The 21,860-nt window shown below is 43.5% G+C and overlaps 1 protein-coding gene across 1 annotated transcript in view; it reads right to left on the reverse strand.

The window, feature by feature from the left end:
- The window catches only part of LOC147014720 (hepatic sodium/bile acid cotransporter-like), a 47,628-nt gene that overhangs the window by 6,698 nt on the left and 19,070 nt on the right, over nt 1-21,860 (reverse strand). The window contains exons 5-6 of the mRNA XM_085852885.1: nt 12,827-13,005; nt 7,364-7,572 (exon numbers count right to left, since the gene is read on the reverse strand). Of these exons, the coding sequence (XP_085709011.1) occupies nt 7,364-7,572; nt 12,827-13,005 (388 nt within the window). The remainder of the gene's footprint in view (nt 1-7,363; nt 7,573-12,826; nt 13,006-21,860) is intronic.

Genomic DNA, 21,860 nt, shown 5'->3' on the forward strand with positions numbered 1-21,860 from the left:
GATAAACACGAGTGGGCTGGGAGAGCTTCCCTGTTTCAAAGCAATGTTCATGCTGAATTCCTCAGCCATTCCAGGACCAACCAAAACTCGTCCCTTCATTCCCTTGTACATCTCTTCCACCAACCTAACTTCTGCTTCTGGCACTCCCATCCATCTCAGTGTTGCCATCACCATCTCTCTCGGGACAGTGTCACAGGCCTTCTCCAGGTCCACAAATCCCAATGCATTTCACTTGCACCTCCAACCTCTACTCCACCAGCTGTCTCAGTGCAAACATCTCATCCATCAACCCATAACCTTATTAAACTCCTGCTGCTCTTCTCCGATGTCCATCCCCACATTCTTCCTTATCGTCCCATCCAGAATCCTCTTCAGCACCTTCATGACATAACTGAGGAACACAATGCCTCATAACTGAGGATTTTTTTTTTTTTGCATTTCTACATGTTTTTCAGTGATTTCCAACCTCCCCCCCCCCCCAAAAAAAAATTTGTTAGAGAAAAAAAAACAAATTTTGCACCTTTTTTTTCAAAAAAATTCGATTTTTTTGGCCATTTCTACATGCACGTCAATCTAGTTTAGTTTATTCAATCATGGTTCAGTAGAGTCTGATCCATTTTGACCTACAATGAATAGGATATCAGGTTCACTTAAGTGACCCAGCAGTATTGGCTGCGGAGGTTTTGCACTCTACCGAGTGCTCTCCCTCCAGTTGGGTCACTGTTTTTGTGCTGACACTTTGGTGAATTCGTTTTTGATGTTAAAACGTGTACCTGGTTTGTCCAGCTGAGAGGTTGTTCTGCAGTCCAAAAAGCAAGCCGAGGCCTGTTATCAACTTCCAATGAATCTGTAATACTCATGTTCCCAGGTACAAAGCACCTGTGGTTCGTTAGTGGGAGTAATTGGCCACATCTGCCTGCAGGGGTGAAACATGATGGGCATTGAGTTTACAGAAACCCAATGTCCACCCTCACCTCTGAATCCCAACCCAGCTATAAACCGTCATCCTCGTGTTTCGCACGCAGAGTGAGGAATCAACGTGTGTGCCCGTCCCCTTGGACGTTAAAACCGGCGTCCCATCTGCCAGCATTATTTGATGGACGTTAAAGATCCCACTGTGTCCTTCATGAAGAGTAGTTATTGCCAGCATTCTGAAGAAATTACAAAATCATGCTTCAACCTACAGGTGGGCACTGCATCAGTGGCATAACATACACGCCCCCAGCAAATTACACTGAACAACAAATTTCAAAAAAATTTTTTTACTGGAGATGTGTAAAGTGATTAAGACTAATTTGGGTACGCTGATTTCAAAAATCATAACCGTTTTGCTGTATCACGTCAGGATTTTCAGGAACAGAAATATTCCCATTGCCTAGAAGTCAGGATTTCAATGAAATTTACATATGTCTTTAACATGTCTATTTCGTACAATTGTTGTTAACTTGTGTTATATTTCTTTCTTTCAGATAAAGATGAGTAGGCGTTTCTGTACCAATCATCCTGACAACTTCTGTTATGTCTGTGGTCGGTATACCAAAAAAGATCAACAGCGAAGTATATCTACAGCAGTGAAAATGAAGGCCGCCTACTTTCACTACTTCGGGTGTAAGGTGGGGGAGCAAGAACAGAGCTGGGCACCACACATCTGCTGCACAAGCTGTCACACAACCTTGACTCAGTGGTTGGTGGGCAAGCGCGCGAGCATGCCATTCGCGGTGCCCATGATATGGCGTGAGCCGCAGAATCATCATGATGATTGTTATTTCTGCTGCACAAGCATCGCCGGCTTCAACAAGAAGAATAAAGGTCACATCAAGTACGCTGACTGCGTCTCTGCTCGTCAACCTGTGCCTCATGATGATGAGAACCCCGTTCCAACACCTCCAGCTGATCAGAACATAGCTGTAAGCAGTGGTGAAGAGGATGGTGATGATGAACCTTTTGAACCCGACACTCAAGAATCACACCTTCTGAACCAGGGAGACTTAAATGATCTTGTAAGAGATCTCTCGCTGTCAAAGGCGAAGGCAGAGCTGCTTGGATCAAGGCTGCAGCAGTGGAATCTACTTGAACCTAACACCAAGATATCCTTGTTCAGAGCACGTCACAGAGACATGGCTGAGTTCTTTGAGATGGAAGACACGATGACATTCTGCAGTGACATCAACGGTCTGTTGAAAGAACTTGGGTGTGATCACGATCCTGCAGACTGGCGCCTCTTCATTGACTCGGGGAAGAACAGCTTGAAGGCTGTTTTGCTCCACAATGGCAACGAGAAACCATCAGTCCCACTGGCTCACGCGTTCGGCATGACAGAGACCTATGAAACTATGCGGCAGCTGCTTGATTCCATCAAGTACAATGACTTCAACTGGCACATCTGCGGAGACTTGAAAGTGGTGGCGCTGTTGTTAGGGCTGCAGTCAGGCTACACGAAATACATGTGCTTCCTTTGTCTCTGGGATAGCAGAGACGACAAGAATCACTGGACGAAGAAAGATTGGGAAGAGCGAAAAGAGCATGTACCTGGTCGACACAACGTGAAGCATGTCGCCCTTGTCGACCCAGCCAAGGTTTTCCTTCCACCACTCCACATAAAGCTCGGCTTGATGATAAGTTTTGTACGGGCAATGGATCTGAATGGGCGTGGGTTTTTATACCTCAAGGAAAAGTTTGGCAACACCTTGTCGGAGGCCAAGATCAAGGCTGGTGTCTTTGTTGGACCGCAAATCCGACAGATTATGAAGGACGAAACTTTTCCGACAACTCTAAACCCCAAAGAGCTGGCAGCGTGGAGGACCTTCCAAGCTGTGACGGACAACTTCTTGGGGACCGAGCGCGCGGACAACTATGAAGAAATAGTGCAGCAGCTGCTGGAGTCCTTCAGGAAACTTGGCTCCAGGATGTCCCTGAAAATCCATTTCCTACACCAGCACCTGAACTTCTTCCCTGACAACTTGGGAGCAGTCTCGGACGAGCACGGCGAGCGATTCCACCAAGAGATTTCACTCATGGAGACGCGTTACCAAGGGCGGCACAACCCGAACATGATGGGCGATTTCTGCTGGTTCCTGCATCGTGAAACTGACACAGAGCAGCACAAACGCAAAGCCAAATGCCTAAAGCATTTTTAATTACATTCTAGTGGAGTTTTTCTGTAATTTCTATAATTTTGAAGCATTCATGATGAAATAAATGAATAAATGAATTTTTGTAAATTTCATTGAAATCCTGACTTCTAGGCAATGGGAATATTTCTGTTACTGAAAATCCTGACGTGATACAGCAAAACGGTTATGATTTTTGAAATCAGCGTACCCAAATTAGTCTAAATCACTTTACACATCTCCAGTAAAAAATTTTTGTTGTTCAGTGTTATGCAACCAGCAGAGCCATGTGCTGCATCTGCATCCAAAAGGAAAGGACCCGTCTTGAAGGCACATTTTGAAATTTTAGAGAATGGCCTGGAAATTTTAAATTAGATCTCGGGCTCATGGAAATGGACCCCAGACAAAAGATGAACTGATTCAAGAACAAAATATTTAATACAAAAAAAGACAAATATTTAATGTGAAAAGAATTTTTGGCCCAAATTTTTGGCTGGCCCTAAGGCACGTGCCTTGTCTGCCGAATGGTTAATCCAGCACTGGTCGCAGGGGCAACTCCTTTTAAAAAGACCAAAGTCCACAAAACTGATAGACAGGAGAACAACAGGAATTCCAGCAATATTTATAACCGCCTTATAAACGCACAAAGAAAACGTGAAATCGAAATACCTTGTACCGTATTTTATCTAATCAAGAATCGGCTTGGGAATGGGACTCGGATAATGTTCGGATGACTTTCTGTGGGGGAGGGGCTGATCAATAAGTCGGTGGCCTGACAAAGAGGCACAACAATAAAATCAGGAGTGCTTTTTCTGTTTAAAGTAAAATAAAAATTGATGTTCATTCATGTAAAATGACCATTTGAAAAATTAATTTGTGATTACTGTCGGAAAATGAAACAGTCAATATCACTCATTGAAGTTTTTTTTTTGTTAGGCCATTTCCATGCTTTGTCCCCCTCTTCCCCCCTCCCGCCAGGTATCTACAGGGTGCATGGGGTTCACCAGCAACCCCATTCTGGTGAAACTCTCAAATTCCAAAATCACTGCTCACCTCCACCGATCCGTTCATCCTTTTTATTCCTCAACCATGGAACAAACTTCCGCATCCTCCTTCCATGTTCACCACCATCACAGATCATTCCCAATCCAAAACCATGATCTTTTCTACCCACATTAATCCTCCTCAAGCCAACCTCTTTCCTAGTTTCCAGTTTTTCCTTCCACTTCTGTGAATTGAGACTTTGTGGCTGTATCCAAGTTGTTCACCAAGTCTCTCTCCATTTTGGCCCTCAACACTACTGTTGGTGTGTCCCCCTTCCCACCCCCTTCAACCCCCACCCACATCCTTCTACTGTTCCTTTTGTTCTGTTACATCATAATTTGTTGTGTTCTCCTTTTGAAGCCTCGACACTGTGTACGAAAAAGATCGCTCGTTGCTCATTCGATGGGAGACGCAAAGATAATAGGTATTTGTTTTTTTTCAACTACAATCGAGGAAGATGGACAAGCAAAGTGACGGAAGATAGAACTTAAGCAAAATGAGCAAAGTGACAGAACAGAAGATGGACAGAAACATACTGATTAGGGAGTGGTGGGGATACAACTGGAAACAAACAAACAAGCAGGTTTGTGAATGAAAGATAAAGGAAGAGAGGAGAGGAAAAGAGAAGGAAACATCATAACCTGCATACGCAGCTAAGAAGGGTTGGGGTCTTGAGATTATGAGCCAAACACCTGGAATGGTTTTACAACGAGGCTCTTTCCATATAATGTACTTCTCAACTCTACACAAACATGAAAATATCAATTTAACGAGTTAACCATTAATTGCCCCCAAAGGATAACTCAGGGGTTGTGTACTCACCTTTGAGCTGCCTCATCAGGGTTTGATTCCAGGTCTGACTATAAACAGTCATCCTGGTGCTTCGCAGGGAGGGAGTTGCATCAATGAGTAGCCGTCCTTCAGAGGGAACGTTAAGCCATGTCTCCTGCCTGCTGGTATTCAACTGATATTAAAGCTTCCACGGTGGCTTTCAAAGAGCCGGCCACTGTTTTCCAGGATCAAAGACAAATTCGAAATTCCTCCACTAATCTGTGCAGTGGGGGGGGATTGAAGGGGTAGTGTAGGGTGGACGGCAATGAATCAGTGGCAAAGCCTTGCCTCCAGCAATGATGGAAGCAGCAGACGGGTACTGCATCTGCTACATAAAAGAACCTTTAATTTCTGCCCTGCTGGGATTCCACTACCTGCCACACAATGGATCCGAAACGAGGATATTAAAAAACAAAACAAAAATAACAGTTAACTCCAGCTCCAGTTTGGTCCTGACAGCCATGAGGAAAATATTTGACAGAGCAGCCAACCTGAATCTGATCAGAAATCTCATCCTGCTATTGCCTGGTATCAAAGTTCAAAACCTATCCCTCAACTCGATCATCCAAGAGAACCTTGCAATGTGAAACCAGGCTTCAGAGTTCCACTCCTTCCAGGTTTGTTTGTTCTTAACACCCTCATAGTGTTAGTTATCTTTGCCATTATCAGTTTTCTGACCCGCAGAGAAGCAGTCATTAAACAACCTTTGCTTTCGGGTTGCTTCGGGCAAAGGTTTATGGGTATGCTGGAAACTGTAGGCACAAAACTCCCGAGAGACTGCCTGAAAAAAACAACCTTCCAATGGAATATCAAGAAAGCCCCCAAATACATCAAAGGCTGTTCAAACGGTTCCAAGTATGAGATACAATAGTCCAAGATGTGTCATCATTCATTCATATTTTTCAACCTACAAGTATAATGAGCAAGATAAACAACAAATACATTTTATATGTATATCTTCTTCTTCTTTCGGCTGCTCCCGTTAGGGGTCGCCACAGCAGATCATCCATATGATCCGCATCGTGATTTGGCACATGTTTTACGCCGGATGCCCTTCCTGACGCAACCCTGGTCGCCTCTTACGACACAGGGATATGGTACACCTATTTTAACCAGGGTATACACCGGCTCAGTATACTGGTACTCATTTCACCGACCTCGGAAGGATGACAGGCTGAGTCAACCCCCTGGTGTATTAATTCAGTGGCCCAACAGGGCTTGAACTCAGGACCTTTTGGATTCCAAGCCGCTGCCCTAACCACTGCGCCAACACCAGGCTTATCCACATTTTATATGTATATATGCCTCGTTATACTGTTGTTGGTATGTCTGGGATTGCTGCATCTCGTTTGTCGAGCTTTTTGAACGCCCCAGGTATGATACCATTACAAGGTACATGAGAACAGCCACAAATTCCCTGATGTCCAAATTGTCCGAGGGTTATATGAACCTGCTCTCCCATAACAGTTTGTTTGAATGTCCATGAGTTGGTCTGTGGGACGTGCTTTCCCTTATTGGGTAAATGCCAATGTGATCATCATGAGAAGTTTTAGTGGGTTATACACCACAACAGTTCCACGTGTCTCTCAAAAATGGGGTTTATTTTCTATTGCGAGAACTGGGAGCTCAACAAAAGGTCTACCTTTCAAAATCTACGCAGATAGCCGGCTTAAGGATAAATTTGGATGATGTGCCAGCCGAGCGGTAGTGAGACATTCCTCTGGTCTCGTGCGTGTTCATTCGCCAAAGGGATTAAGCCAATCAATTTTTTTCCCCTCCAGGTCTTTTAAATGATCCGATTCGGTCAACGTGGGAGAGATGGTGCAAACACAAGGCACGCATCTCTTAAAGAACAACAATGCACAAGACAGATGGCACGCAATCCAATAAACACATCAAACACATCAATCCATCAAGACAATAAACACATCACTGAACACAAAATTTGGTGGAGATTGGCTCAACCCTGCTTTCCTTCCGATGATTTTCAGATGTGCACGCGTGCACACACGCACGCACACCTTGTTTAATACAGTCGGATTTGGCCAGGCTTCACATTCAACTGGACATTTTAGGAATTTATAATTTATTAAGGGTGTCAGCCATGACTTGGCTACTCTTTAAGAAAGACAAAGTGGAATCTCTACCATCCACCAATGACCAAGACTGGCAGACGGTTCCTCGGGTTTAACGTCCCTCGGACGGACAGTGCACACATCAATACCTCTCCCTGCATGTGAAGCACCAGGGTGACAGTTTATAGCTGGTTCAGGATTCAAACCCAGGCTGGACAGCTCAAAGGTGAATGTGCACACCTCTTGGCTATCCTTCAAGCCCTCAAGTCAGTGTAACAATGAGAAAGGATAACACAAACTTACCACAAGTGGGTTCAGGAGGGTTCTTACAGCAACGGTAGAAGTTGATGAAAATGATGGCAAGTAGAACCCAGAGGATTTGGAAGAGAACATACAAGAGTGGGAAGAGGAATAAAGAACCAATGACCTCCACGGGAAAGACCACTTTGAGAATTGCCATGCACAGCTGTATGTTCTGACAGCCAGTCTCCATGGCAATAGTCCAACGACTCCTGCAAAGGAAGTGTGTGAAGATCATAGTCACCGTTACCCATCAACTTCACTACGCAAAAATGGTTCTTTCATTCTGGACCACTTACAAAGACCGAAACTGGGCACAGACAGCATCCTTGTGCTAACAACGACAGAAACATTCTCGTATCGCAAGTTAACGATTACATCGGCTGGCAGTCGTCTCACCCTGTAAAGTACCAAATGATATTCCTGTTTCACCAAACTTTCTGCACAACGTTAACGTTCCAGAAAGTCAGACTCGGTACATTTCGTTTCAGTGCATATTGTGCTGCATTTCTCCATAAGCTTTCTCCATACTTAAGGTTAGGTCAGGTATGGCAGTATGCACCAGAGCAATGCATCGCCACTTTCCACAGGGGCCTCCGTCTGGCCAACCCCAAAGGAGATGCCGGCCCATCCCCATCTCCTTGAGGTGCCGATCAACCTGCTGCAACCACGAGGCACCTGGTCGGCCAGTTGTCCTCCTCCACTCACGAGACTCCCTCGCTGAGAGACTCTGGTCAGCAGGATCAGGATCAGGAAAACAAGCCACATGTCCATTCAGCTGCAGCTGATGCTCCCTGACTGTACAGGTAACAATTATCATCTGAGTCTCTCTCAGCAAATGCTCATTCGACACAAAGTCCAACCAACAATAGCCAAGGATTCTCCAAAGAGATCTGGTACCGAAGGAGTTAAGTCTTTGTCTCAGATCCTTGGTCAGAATCCAAGCCTCACATCCATAGAGCAAAACTGGAAGCTGGAAGGGCTTAAAGACTCAGACTTTTGTCCTCCTGTATACATGCCGACAGCCCCACACCCCGTGGTCGCGTGAATTCATCACTCCCCAGGCCCAACCCAGACGTCTATAGACGTCTAGCTCACAACATGTGGAGACATTATTGTCACTGCCAAATTAGGTGAATCTCTCTGTGACCTCAACATCCTCACCACAGACAGGTACAAACAAGATAGCAACATCCAAGATGTCATTGAAAGCCTGGATTTTAGTCTTGACCCAGGAGATCCCTAATCCCAGTGGTTCAGACCCCTCTTTCAGCACCTTGGGGGCCCCCAAAAGGATGTCCAGAGTCTCCGCAAAGATGACTGCATCGCCTGTGAAATCAAGGTCAAAATCTTGATATTCCCAAACGATGCACCACAACTAGATTTCGGACAAACCTCCCCAGAATCCAGTCCATACAAGCGCTGAAAAGTTTGGGGACCAGTACACACCGCTGACGAAGTCCAGTAACAACTGGAAATGTCAGAATTGAAAAAGCACCACACCTCAAAGCACTCTTCGTACCAGAGATCAGTTCAGAAATCAGATCCATCAGCTTTGGTGGCACCCCACAAAGACCAGGTATCCTTCAGAGGGCAGCCCAATTCACTGAATTGAATGCTTTGCAGAGATCAACATAGGCTGCAAATAGCTCCTGATGAAACTCTTGCCTGCATTCAGTGAGGACCCAAAGAGTAAGGAGAGTCAATCGTTGACCTCTTTGGTGTAAAGCCTGACTGCTCTGGGCGCTAGTGCTCAAGCAGATGGTGGTGAACCTGATGAAAAATTTTCCGAGTAAAGACATTGCCCGGGACTGAGAGCAGCATCATCCCTCGGTCGTTGTTACAGTCCTGGCATGATCACCCTTCCCATTCCAGAGAGGGACAACAAGGCCCCTCTTCCAGTTGGTTGGGATGATTCATGTGCTCCAAACAGAGCACAGAACTGCATCCAACAGCACGAGTAGAACATTTCCACCAGCCTTGAGATGTTCAGCATGAATGCCACAGGTCCCAGGAGCTTTACCCCCTTTCAACTGCTTCAATGCCGCCTGTGTTTCCACAAACAAAGATTTTCACAGTTGATTGGAGGGTCAGAAATAGTGATAGTAACACCCCTGGCATCCAACTCAACACCTGGTAGGTCAGTCTGGTACAACCGCTAAAAGTAACCAGCCCAGCAGGTCTTCAATTCAGACTCCCCTGTCAAGAACTCACAACCCTCTGCTCTAACTGCAGTAAACCGAGGAACAGGCATGGAGGAATACAATGCACTGATGCTCAAAAAGCAGGTCCAGGACCAGGATCAATTGACTACAAGTGATGCTCTACCCTTTCACAGATTCCTTTCACATAGGCCTCTGTTTACACTCAGCGAACGTACAGTTTTATGCCTCGGCTCTCTGAACCGCTCAGTTCTGTCATCAAACCTGGCACTGCGACACTGTTCAATGGTATCTAGTTCCCTTGGGAGACAAAGTTCCTCTTCGCCTGACGGTGGGTTCAAAAGACACCCGCCGACAACTTCAAGGATGGTAGCCTTAAAGGCACTCCACAACTCTTCAGGATGCCCTGAAACACACCCAGACTCATTTGACCCCCACTCAACCTGTTCACAAACTCCTCAGCTGCGCTTTCATTCTTGAGCATGCCAACATCCATCCTGGGCTGGGATGGTACCATTCCGAGCCGCAGCTTCAGAGTTGATGCAACAACCCTGTGATCGGTATTGAGGAACTGAGAACTCCGGTAGATCCCACAGTTCTGGAGCAGCCTTCAACAACCAACAAGGAGAACATGGTCAATCCCCTTTGCCACACCACCAGCATTTAAATAACAAGTCCAGTGATGTGGATGTGGGCATGGAAATCATGAAGCAACCACCTTCAGTTAATGATGACCACTCCACGCTTCCAATGGACTCAAGGAACTTCGTGCAATTCTGGTTCCTGGTTCCAGACCCATGGCGACCAACGTCTCATAACCACCCCATATCAGTGCCAGTCGATGCCTTGAAATCCCCCAAGAAGAGAAGAGTATCTCACCTGGGGCAGCGATCAACCAATGATTCGAGCGCGGTATAGAATGTTTCCTTCTCTGCGAGATCACTCGCCTCGGTTGGAGCATATACAGAGACCAGGGAACTGACATCCAAAGAGTGACGAATCCTCAGCCTCAAAATACACTCGTTGGAGCGGGTTTTTCTTCGTTTTATTTGTGATTTTTGTATATGTTGCAGAATGAAGTGTTTTACTGTGTTTCAAGGGCAAATCCTGCCACCAATCTCCTAAGCATTGGGACAATACCCCTGGGTGCTCACCTGGTAGTGGCTGGACAAGATAACCAGGGAACCACTGGTTGGCATGGATGACCAACAAAATATGTAATGGAGAAGAAAGTAAATACTTATGGATTTTTTTTTAAATGCCATGAACAAACCTTGGTACATCACGGGTGATGAAGGTGGTGGTCAAGTTTCATCGGAATTGCATGTGTAGTTTCTGAAAAGAAGGTAAATACCTCATTTATGGGGGAAACCCCCACTTACACCCATATAGACTCCGATTTTTCTAATGTCATGAACAAACTTTGGTACATCACGGGTGATGAAGGTGGTGGTCAAGTTTCATCGAAATTGTGTGTGTAGTTTCTGAAAAGAAGGTAAATACCTCATTTATGGGGGAAACCCCCACTTACACCCGTATAGACTCCGATTTTTCTAATGTCATGAACAAACTTTGGCACATCATGGGTGATGATGGTTGTGGTCAAGTTTCATCGAAATTGTGTAGTATTGGAGAAGAAAGCAAATACATATTTTGGGAGGCAACCCCCTTTACATCCCCTAAGACCCCAATTCTTTTTTTAATGCCATGAACAAACCTTGGTACATCATGGGTGATGAAGGTGGTGGTCAAGTTTCATCGAAATTGTGTGTGTAGTTTCTGAAAAGAAGGTAAATACCTCATTTATGGGGGAAACCCCCACTTACACCCGTATAGACTCCGATTTTTCTAATGTCATGAACAAACTTTGGCACATCACGGGTGATGATGGTTGTGGTCAAGTTTCATCGAAATTGTGTAGTATCGGAGAAGAAAGCAAATGCATATTTTGGGGGGCAATCCCCTTTAGATCCCCTTAGACCCCAATCTTTTTATGTTGTGAACAACTTTGGTACATCATGGGTGATAAAGGTTGGAGTCAAGTCGCATCGGAATTGTGTGTATCGTGTGAGAAGAAAACAAATACCTCTTCCCTCCCTTCCCCGTAAACTCCCTCTGTAGACCCCCCCACCCCCAAGACCCTGTCTTTGTTTTCTTTTTTCTTTTTAATGCCGTGAACAAACTTTGGTACATCATGGATGTTGAAGGTTGTGGTCAAGTTTCATCGGAATTGCATGTGTAGTTTCTGAGAAGAAAGCAAATACCTATTTTTGGGGGGGGGGCGACCCCCATAGGCCAAGCAGTTTTCCAACCACCAGTGTCAAAAGCAGTTCATAATGATAAATTAGTTACATATAGCCTATCGTTTTATGTCCTGTATAACTTTGTTTTCACCTTAAGAAGAAGATTGTTTGCGTCAACAATCCAAGTTGGCCGCCGAACATTAAATCTCCATTCTTTCTGCTTGTATTTTTGGAAGAATGTTGAATGACAGGTCTAAACCCAGATATTTGAGATCAAAGACTTATTTTCTTAATGTATAAAATTGATAGTGTCAATGTGTTAGCTAAAATGTAAAATAGCATCCAAAATGATGTCCAATATGGCTGCCAAATATTAAATCATCCATATATCTGCTTGATTGAACATTGAGTAAGAGTCTAAACCAATACAATTGAGGCCAAAGATTTCATTTGTTGACAACAACACATGAACAAGTTGTACTGCAAAGTCGTCATGTGGTGGTGCTTAGTGGATTCCATGTGAAAACGAGAACGGCTCTCAGTGGAGCACACACCTCCACCAGGCTGAACAGTTTACGTTTTGTATCCCACCGATCGGCTGGATCTGGACCTCAACCAAAATCAAATCGGCTTGTTCCCGCCACCTAACCAACTCATCCACCTAGTTTTGTCATAAACTCGTCCACAACTTTTTGAAATATCATGCTAGCAATAGTTTTTGGCCCCATCTCTCAATTGTAAAAAAACATATATTAAAAAAATCAAGAAAGTGCATATTTGGCAAAAGATATAAATGCCATGTTTACTTTTATGTAATATATCCATATGTATCCATCATTATATCAAACATCTCCATCAAATCCGCTCATAATCACCTCCATTCTGATGTATAAAGTTCCATCTCCTTCAGCTGTTCCTCATAACTGAGTCTAGCTCGACCCAGAATCAATCTAATCACTCTATGCTCAACTCTCTCATCGGCAACCTGTGCCCAATGTATTTAACATTCTTGTGAGATTAATTTATGAAACAAAAAAGTATGTCGGAAGGATTAAACTTGCTTCATTGGTAAGTGAAATCCAGTTGCTATGAAGTATCCCAACAGGTATCCAAGAGCGGGCATGAGGGCGGCAATGGAGATCAGTGTGGGCGAGAGCACACTCCAAATGGAACTGCCAATATGGAATCCTGATAGGATGCCGATTGCCATGGCCGCCATGATAAGGATGACCATCCCAACCTGCAAGCACATTGGACAGCATGTCTCATTGGATTACATGAGGTGTCTTTAAAAAACAAAAGATGGCTTAATTCCAATTTGTTTCCATGACCTCTTATAAAGTAGCAATAGTATATTTGAATGCATGATATCACCAGCACCTCATGACATTCCTAGTTCTTCAATCATGGGAAAGCAAAGAAACAAAAGTTTAATTCAACCTGAAAACTTTGTAAATTCTTGGAAAGCTTGATGAGAAGCCATCAATGTCAAAATTATGCCACTTGCACACCTCAGAAATAAATGGCCTCTTACGGTTATAATCACATGTTGTGTTAAGGAACCAATAATAAATGATATACAACACACATACAACATGTACAAAGTGAAAGGACAAGCTGTACTGGTGTCAGGTAAAACGTAGCTCGAAGCGAACGACAGCTCTAATTCTACCGGCAAGTGTCAACCATTATAATATAAAGAAATGACACATGCAGGTACGGAGACAGTCTTGGAACTGCTTCCTTAAATAAAACAGTGACTGCAAACACAAGAAAAACAAGCCACTCAATGTTTCCCAAGCTGCATTCAGTTCCAAAACAGGGAAAGGAACAATTCACAAGGTAAAAGAATGGTGAATGTTAAATCATGAGAACCATGATGAACGTCAAAATGCAGATATTGTGATGTAACCAAGTTTGAATGTAAAATGTATATTCATGAATATTCATGTTTTGCCTCATGCATATTTGGGGTCTGCCCATGGGGTGCGTCATCTCCGCTGGGAGCGGGCGAGGGTGGCTCTTCCCGGTCTGGGAGAAAGGTGGTCTTGTGGGGAAAAGGCACAGTTTTTACTGTCGCACTTGGAGTGTTTTAAAATAAAGCGAAAGTGATTTAAACCGCTAAGTGTTGGTAAGCCGCCTGGAGATTTCATTATTCAAAGAATCGGGACACGTAGGTCGTTCCAGGATAGAGGTCGCCCACCGACCAGAATACGATCAAACAGAGGCAATGATATGTTATAACTCACATGACTGATTCGGTGGAGGTGAAAACAATGAAGGATTAACAAATATTGAGCAACAAAGATCGTCATGTGTGATAGCACGCAAGCGGCTCATAAAGAACCTCACCGCTCATAAAACCTCGTGGAACTGCACCACAGACGAAACTCTGCACAGCGAGGTGATTTCCAACCTCAGCTCTGCCCATCTTCACACTTTTATCACAAAAAGCATTGCATGCAAAAGTTGGTTTCAAGGGGAGGTTTTGAATCATGTTAATAAAATCATTCTAAGGATCATAGAACAAGCATTTATTCGTCTTTATCTGTCTTGTATACAAGACACACACACATATATATATATATATATATATATATATATATATATATATATATATATATATATATATATATATATATATATATATATATATATATATATATATATATATATATATATCTTCTTCTTCTTTCGGCTGCTCCCATTTGGGGTCGCCGCAGCGGATCATCCGTTATGATCCACAGAGTGATTTGGCACATGTTTTACGCCGGATGCCCTTCCTGACGCAACCCTGGTCGCCTCTTACGACACACAGGGATATGGTGCACCTATTTTAACCAGGGTATACACCGGCCCAGTATACTGGTACTCATTTTGCCGACCTCGGAAGGATGACAGGCTGAGTCAACCCCTGGTGTATTAATTCAGTGGCCCAACGGGGCTTGAACTCAGGACCTTTTGGATCCCAAGCCGCTGCCCTAACCACTGCGCCAACACCAGGTAGGTATATATATATATATATATATATATATATATATATATATATATATATATATATATATATATATATATATATATATATATATATATTGTTACAGATTCAGCGGTGGCGGGATTCGGACGAGTGATGTCAATCACTGTCCGTAACCAGTTTGGGTTTTCGCACCCTACTCTCGACAGCCAAATGTAACAGATTCGGAGCCACCCTAACCACCGTCGTCTCCGGGGTTATAACGGCGGCTGGTTCGGCACAGGCCTCGGGTCACGCGTCTCGAATCGCGATACTAACGTACCCCTGAACCTTACCAGTTGGGGAAATAGACCCCGGTTACAGACTGGTTTTGTCAGAGACCGAGCGAATTCTGCCAGTCTGTAACCATTTTGGTTTTTATATCCAAATCGAGCGGATCGTTCCTCGGCACGGCACGAATTAATTCAAAGCGGCAACTTCATACGAATCAGCCAGATTTATTGGGGACACATCTAGGGGACACAACACAAGCAAAGCAATCACGACAATGTTACAATTAATCTCTAACCCGTTCTTAACTAGGATAGCTACGGGTTTCGAAGGGGACCCTAAGGCAGGCCCGTCGCCAGGGAGGTATTAAGGGGGGCATATGAACTGGATGGGGGGGGGGCACAATTATAATATTTAATATTTTTGATAACCCGGTATGCTGTTGTATTCATGCAGCATTGACGCATCTATACTGAGGTTGCCGTCGCATACTAACCAAATTGATCTCAGCTAGATTTAATATGTTCCGATGTTTTTGGCCTAAAATTATTCGAATGCAGGAGAGCCGCAGCAAACTGGCACATTCACAATGCAGATATTCAATGATGAGACAATTGGCACCAATTCAGGTGAACTTATACAAGGTGTTGTCAAGAATTGGCATTAGAAAATTAATATACCAGAGATACAACGACTAAACGGGGGAGGTTGGCACCGGAACCAGTGCACTTTCAAATAAGATACAGTCGGCTATGACCTGCGATCATCATGTTAAACTATCAACAGCAAATACGACCAGCCTGAAGATACCACAAGGTCCGCATTTAAAGAAGTCAATTAGACAGTGGTAAGGTTATGCACAAAGCACTAGATATGGGATATGCAAAGCACCAAACACAACATTTAACTTCAACATCAGAAGTACAAAGCAGCCGACCATGGCGGGTGCTGACCACAACCACAACCACAGCCTTTTTCCTTTTCTTAGCCATTTCGTATATCCATGTCTTTTTCTACTGCTGCAAGCTCGCGCTCTCCGTGACTCGTCCCTCGTGACTCGTGTCACTAATCTTGCGACTCGCGACATTTGACGGTTTTATTTATTAAATGATGCATGCACCAAAACCAGTTTTTATCTGCATAATTTCAAATGGAAGCACGATTGCAAACACATATATTTTTAATTTTTATTAGAAAATTACTTTTGTAAGATGGAGGGTTGTGAAGGTCACGCAGTGCACTTCATCTTTAATTATGTAAATTTATGTCTTTTCCTTATTCATATTATCATATTATGACTATATTACATTTATACCTAACTTACAACCAATCAGGTACCTGCTTAATGGGGCCTCCATATCGAAGACGCTGATTGGCTATTCCTTAAAACTAAATGATCCACGACATATATATATATATATATATATATATATATATATATATATATATATATATATATATATATATATATATATATATATATATATATATATATATATATATATATATATATATATATATATATATATATAACCACCCACAACATCGACATTCGACAGGAGGTCTTGCGGCTGTCTGTCGTCTTGGCTGCTGGTGTTGGTGCTTGTGTTATTATTTTTTTATCTTGTGGGCTTTAACTGTATTGTCTCGCCAATTGCTTTTGGAGATGCGCTGGCAAGCGCACACTTATCTCTTGACTGTTATTCAAAGAAGGATATTATTAAAGAACAGTTTATCTAAGAAGGCCTTATTATTCACCATGTTGGACATCTGGAATAAGGGTTTTAGTTCACACAGGTGAACTCTTAAACAGCAAGTTCACAGTGGGCGCTCGTCCTTAAACACTAAGTTGTTCACAGAGTACAACAGGGCATAAATGGGTGGCGTACAAGTGGGGGGGGGCACCAGATGCGCCATGGGGGGGAGCCTTGCACCCAAATGCCCCCCCCCTAGCGACGGGCCTGCCCTAACAAGATAAACCTTAAACAACATGCAGACAAGACATGGACAGCATGCAGACAAGACACAGAGTACTTGGTGATGTTTCATGGACGAAAGGAAAAGTGTCAAAGCACGAATGTGGCTCGTGACAAGCCGATGTCCACGGATTCGAGCGCCCAAGATCAAACACGCCGCGTGGCAAAATGGCGCTTGTCCATGTGTCGCAGCCCTCACACACGCACTCTCGCGTGTTCAGACCCCGCGAGGTCGACTGCACCAGAGCGAAAGATCAACGGTGGTATGCTCCAGCTGGCTTTTCACAAGGTCCAGCATACAAGTCCAGGCCTGGCCTGCTCACCAGACAAGGCCAAATCGAGGTGTTGGGCTCCGCAGGCGGATCGGCAAACGTGTCGAGGACCTCCTCATAAGAGTCGATCGCCGACTCGACGTGCAGGCAGCCTCTCCCACTGCCAAAAATGGCAGACTCAGCGCGCTCAGGTTCAGTTTCTCTCCCGGCAGATTCACCACTGCCTTTCCTTCGTTCGCTCGCCTTGAAGCCGACTGGCTCCTCCCTTCAGTTTCACTTCCTTCTCAAGGCCACTCCCCCTCAGCCGACTAGGCGGGGCCTCGTCCGGAGAGAGGAAGGAAGAAGAACCTCTCGGTTCACCACCAATGTCCGAACAATAACCATGCATCCTACACCTCCTGACACACATGTTGCGTCCATTTACCGAACAACCTGGCTAAACATGCATTTAATGGGGCGGGGGGGGGGGTCTGGGCTAATCCTATATTTAATAGCACACTAAGGGCCATTTCTGCAACAATATATATATATATATATATATATATATATATATATATATATATATATATATATATATATATATATATACATATATAATATAATATATATATATATATATATAAAATATATATACATATATAATATAATATATATATATAATATATATACATATATAATATAATATATATATATATATATAAAATATATATACATATATAATATAATATATATATATAATATATATACATATATAATATAATATATATATATATAATATATATATACATATATAATATAATATATATATATATATAATATATATATATATACATATATAATATAATATATATATATATATATATATAATATATATACATACAGAGATGCCAACTTTTGGAAATCAGAATTAGGGAGGATTTTCACCTGACACCAAATAATGTGCGCGAAGCGCACATCTCGAGCGCGGAGCACTCGACCCTTGCGGGCGGGGTCCAGGGCCCGCCTTAGGGCTCTGGAAGCTCTGGGGTTCTAGACGCTCTCTCGTGCCCTCTGAGCCCTATTTTGGAGCATTTAACATGTTAAGAATTCCCACTTTTTGAACAAAAAAGGGGAAAATTGTGCACTTTTTAATGTTACATGTATGTTAATATTAGTAAGTTAGGGGACAATCAAAGATTAACAAAAAGCACAAAAGAAGCAATATTTTTCTTACCTTACTGGCTGGTACTACTGCTGCTTGCTTTTTCCATGGCAGCTTTGCTGAGTGACAGCTGTGTGGCTCTTTTAGCCCTTCTGATTATGTCTTTGCTGTATTCTCTCTGGTAGCAAGGGGTGCTATGAGCTAGTTTTTCAATTAAGAGAGCTTCCAGGGTTTTGACACTCAAATTGGGACGAAATTCAGTATGATTCTTCCGTACAAGACTGAGTGCCCGCTCACATGATGCGTTCGAATGAGGAATGACCAAGATTCCCTTCATCACTTTGCTCAAATTAGGATACTTCTTGGCACCAGTGCAGGGATCTGTGAGCTGTGAAATCCGATGCCACTGCTCATCCACTCTCACTGTCTCAGTAGCAATTGTAGCTATGGAGGCGTCTGCCTGGTAGTGAGCGAATTCACTCTCAAGACTGTCTATGTCACTATCACCGCCACTGAACAGACAGGGGAATTTCTTGATGAAAAACTCCACACAGTCAAACCCCACTTCTTGGTGTAGCTTAACATCCAGCACCTGAGCATGCTTGGCTAATTCATCATCTGGCGGCCAGGTTTTGAAGATGTAATTGCAGGCTTTCACATAATATGAGCGAACTGCACTGAAGAAACCTTGGATGTCTGACCCACTCAGAGTGAAGGTGGATTTCTTGAGACTCCTTTGTTCCCTTATATACAGTTTGGCATCGTTCCCAATCATGAGGTCCTCATCATTCTTCTGATGATTTCTGTCAGAGAAGGGTACATTTACCAGAGGAACCGATGACACCGATGGTTTCAAAAACCGTACGAAGATATCTTTCAGAAGACCATTCAATTCTCCGTGCAGGAGATGAATACAGGGTTCGTCTCTTTGGAGCAGAAGATTCCCCTTCTCAAAAAGCTTGTTAGCATATCGAAGGAAGAAACAATAGAGTTTTGTTTGTGGAGACAAGAACATCCTGTTGACACGTTTTTCTCTAGATTCCTGCACAGTGTTTGAGGAAGATGCGCTTTTAGTTGTAGAACTCGTAGTACACTTAGCCGCAGGGCGATCACACTTGCGTTTACTGCCAGCAGAAGAGGTCAGACTCGTAGTACCAGATCCAATTTTACGTTTGAGGAGAGAGCTTGAGGTAGGTGCAGCCAAGGAAGAAGACCTCCGATTCGAAGGTTTTGCTGAGCTTCTATCAAGTGATTTGGCAAAAGCAGAACTTAACTTGGGTCCTTCTTTGCCTGTAGATGGGACTATCACAGTCTTTCTCGACTCTGAAGGGATCTGCTTTGTAGATGAACGTGATGAAGGGCCGGTGATGCTACCTGCTCTCAGCATTGGTTTTGGTGCTGTCCCTGCTGTCTTCTTCGCAGCAGATACTGCAGTGGTAGTGGTGAATGCTGCTCCACTAGTGCTTGATCCTGCAGTGCCAGTACTGGCAGTATACAGTGCCGTCCTTCTTGCTCGTTGTTAGAGTCTTGGCTACAGTTGGTTGCATTTTTCTTCGTACTTCTTCTTTGAAGAAGAGGCGAAGTGGCTCCCACTGTTCAATCAGCCTGTCTAGGCACTGACCAAGGGACAGCCACCTTGTTGCGACATGCTTCAGAATCTTGTGTGTCGGGGCATCACAGAGTTCTTGCAGTGCTTTCACTCCTTTGACGCGTTTACTACTTTTGTCCAAGTAGTAGTAAATATCGATGAGAAAGTCATCTAATTCAATGGGTAAGGCCTGAGCCGCCTTCTTGGCCGTATTGTGCATCATATGGGAAGGGCATCCCATGATGCAGCACTCTGGATTTTGTTTGTGGATATAAGCAGCGACTCCTTTGTGCTTGCCCACCATGACAGAGGCATTATCAGCACAAAAGGAAACACAATTTCCCCACGGAATTTTCCTGTCACTGAACTCATGATCAAGCAGTTTGAAAATGTTTTCTCCAGTGGAATCTTGTTTGCACGCAGGCAAACTTAGCAAACCTTGCTTCACAATCCCAGCACTGTTGTCATAGTACGAAATCAGGACAGGATATAGCTGGGCCTCACCACTGTCATTGCTACCGTCTGTAGCTAGGCTAAATGGAGCTAGTCTAGCAATATCGGCAATAGATGAAGCAGTAACATTTGACAACTCACCAATTACACTGGTCAACAACAAATTTGTTGTCTGCATTTTTTAAGCTGATTTAGGACGAATCTGATGCGCTGAATCCAAAACTCACATTAGTTTTGTTCAATCAGGTCAAGTTTTTGAGATATGGCCACATGTCGTTTTTTACATTTTTGTTCACATGTACGCATGTGTGGAGCATTTTAGAAGAAGTTGGTGTGGGTAAAATGTCATGTCAAATAATTGTTTTGATTGGAAATAATTATTTTAATGACAAGAAGTATTCAGGTACGATAGTTCTAGGTGATTATGTCGAAAAGGGATCAGTTTGAAGTCATAAAACCTCAAAATCTTCCAAAAATTGGTGAGGCAAAGCATAAAGTTCGTGGATCAAAACTAAAGTTAATGGAGCAGATTTTGTAATAATGTGATACAAAAAAGTTGTATTTCTTGAAATAACGAACTCTGAAGAATGTACAATACCTACATGCGCCAATTTATGACATGCGCTTCTGCTCAAGCTTGGAGTGCCACAGTACGAACCCAAAGATTGGAGACTGTTCATTGACAGCAGCAAGCGATCACTGAAATGTGTTCTGCTACACAACGGCAACCAGTTTGCCTCTGTACCCATCGCTCACTCGACTACACTGAAGGAGAAGTATGAAGCGGTGAAGTACGTGCTGGAGAAAATTGGTTATGATCAGCATAAGTGGTTTATTTGTGTTGACCTGAAGATGGTGAACTTATTGTTGGGACAACAGTCTGGCTTCACCAAGTACCCTTGTTTTCTGTGCATGTGGGATAGTAGGGACCGTGCTCAGCATTACACGAAGAAGGACTGGCCTGTGCGGGAGGAATTGGTGCCATGCAAAGAAAGGAACGTCATCAACGACCCTCTGGTGGACAGAGACAGAATACTCTTCCCACCGCTGCACATCAAGCTCGGCTTAATCAAGCAGTTCACCAAGGCTCTGGACAAAGATGGTGACTGCTTCACTTACTTGTGCCAGGCTTTTCCAGGATTGACCATGGAGAAGTTGAAAGCTGGCATCTTTGATGGTTCTCAGATCCGTCAGCTCATCAGAGATCCAGAGTTCAAAAACTCAATGAACGAAGTGGAACTGGAAGCGTGGAAGACATTTGTTTTGGTAGTGAAGAACTTTCTTGGCAACAATAAGGCCAGAAACTACGCAGAACTTGTCAACAACATGCTGACTGCTTTCAGAAACCTGGGCTGCAACATGAGCATCAAGATGCACTACCTATTTTCACATATGAACCGGTTTCCTGAGAACCTGGGTTC

The sequence above is a fragment of the Eptatretus burgeri genome, chromosome 13, assembly GCF_056783735.1.
Source record: "Eptatretus burgeri isolate ZD-2024b chromosome 13, Ebu_testis_v1, whole genome shotgun sequence".
In the NCBI taxonomy this organism is placed as follows: domain Eukaryota; kingdom Metazoa; phylum Chordata; class Myxini; order Myxiniformes; family Myxinidae; genus Eptatretus; species Eptatretus burgeri.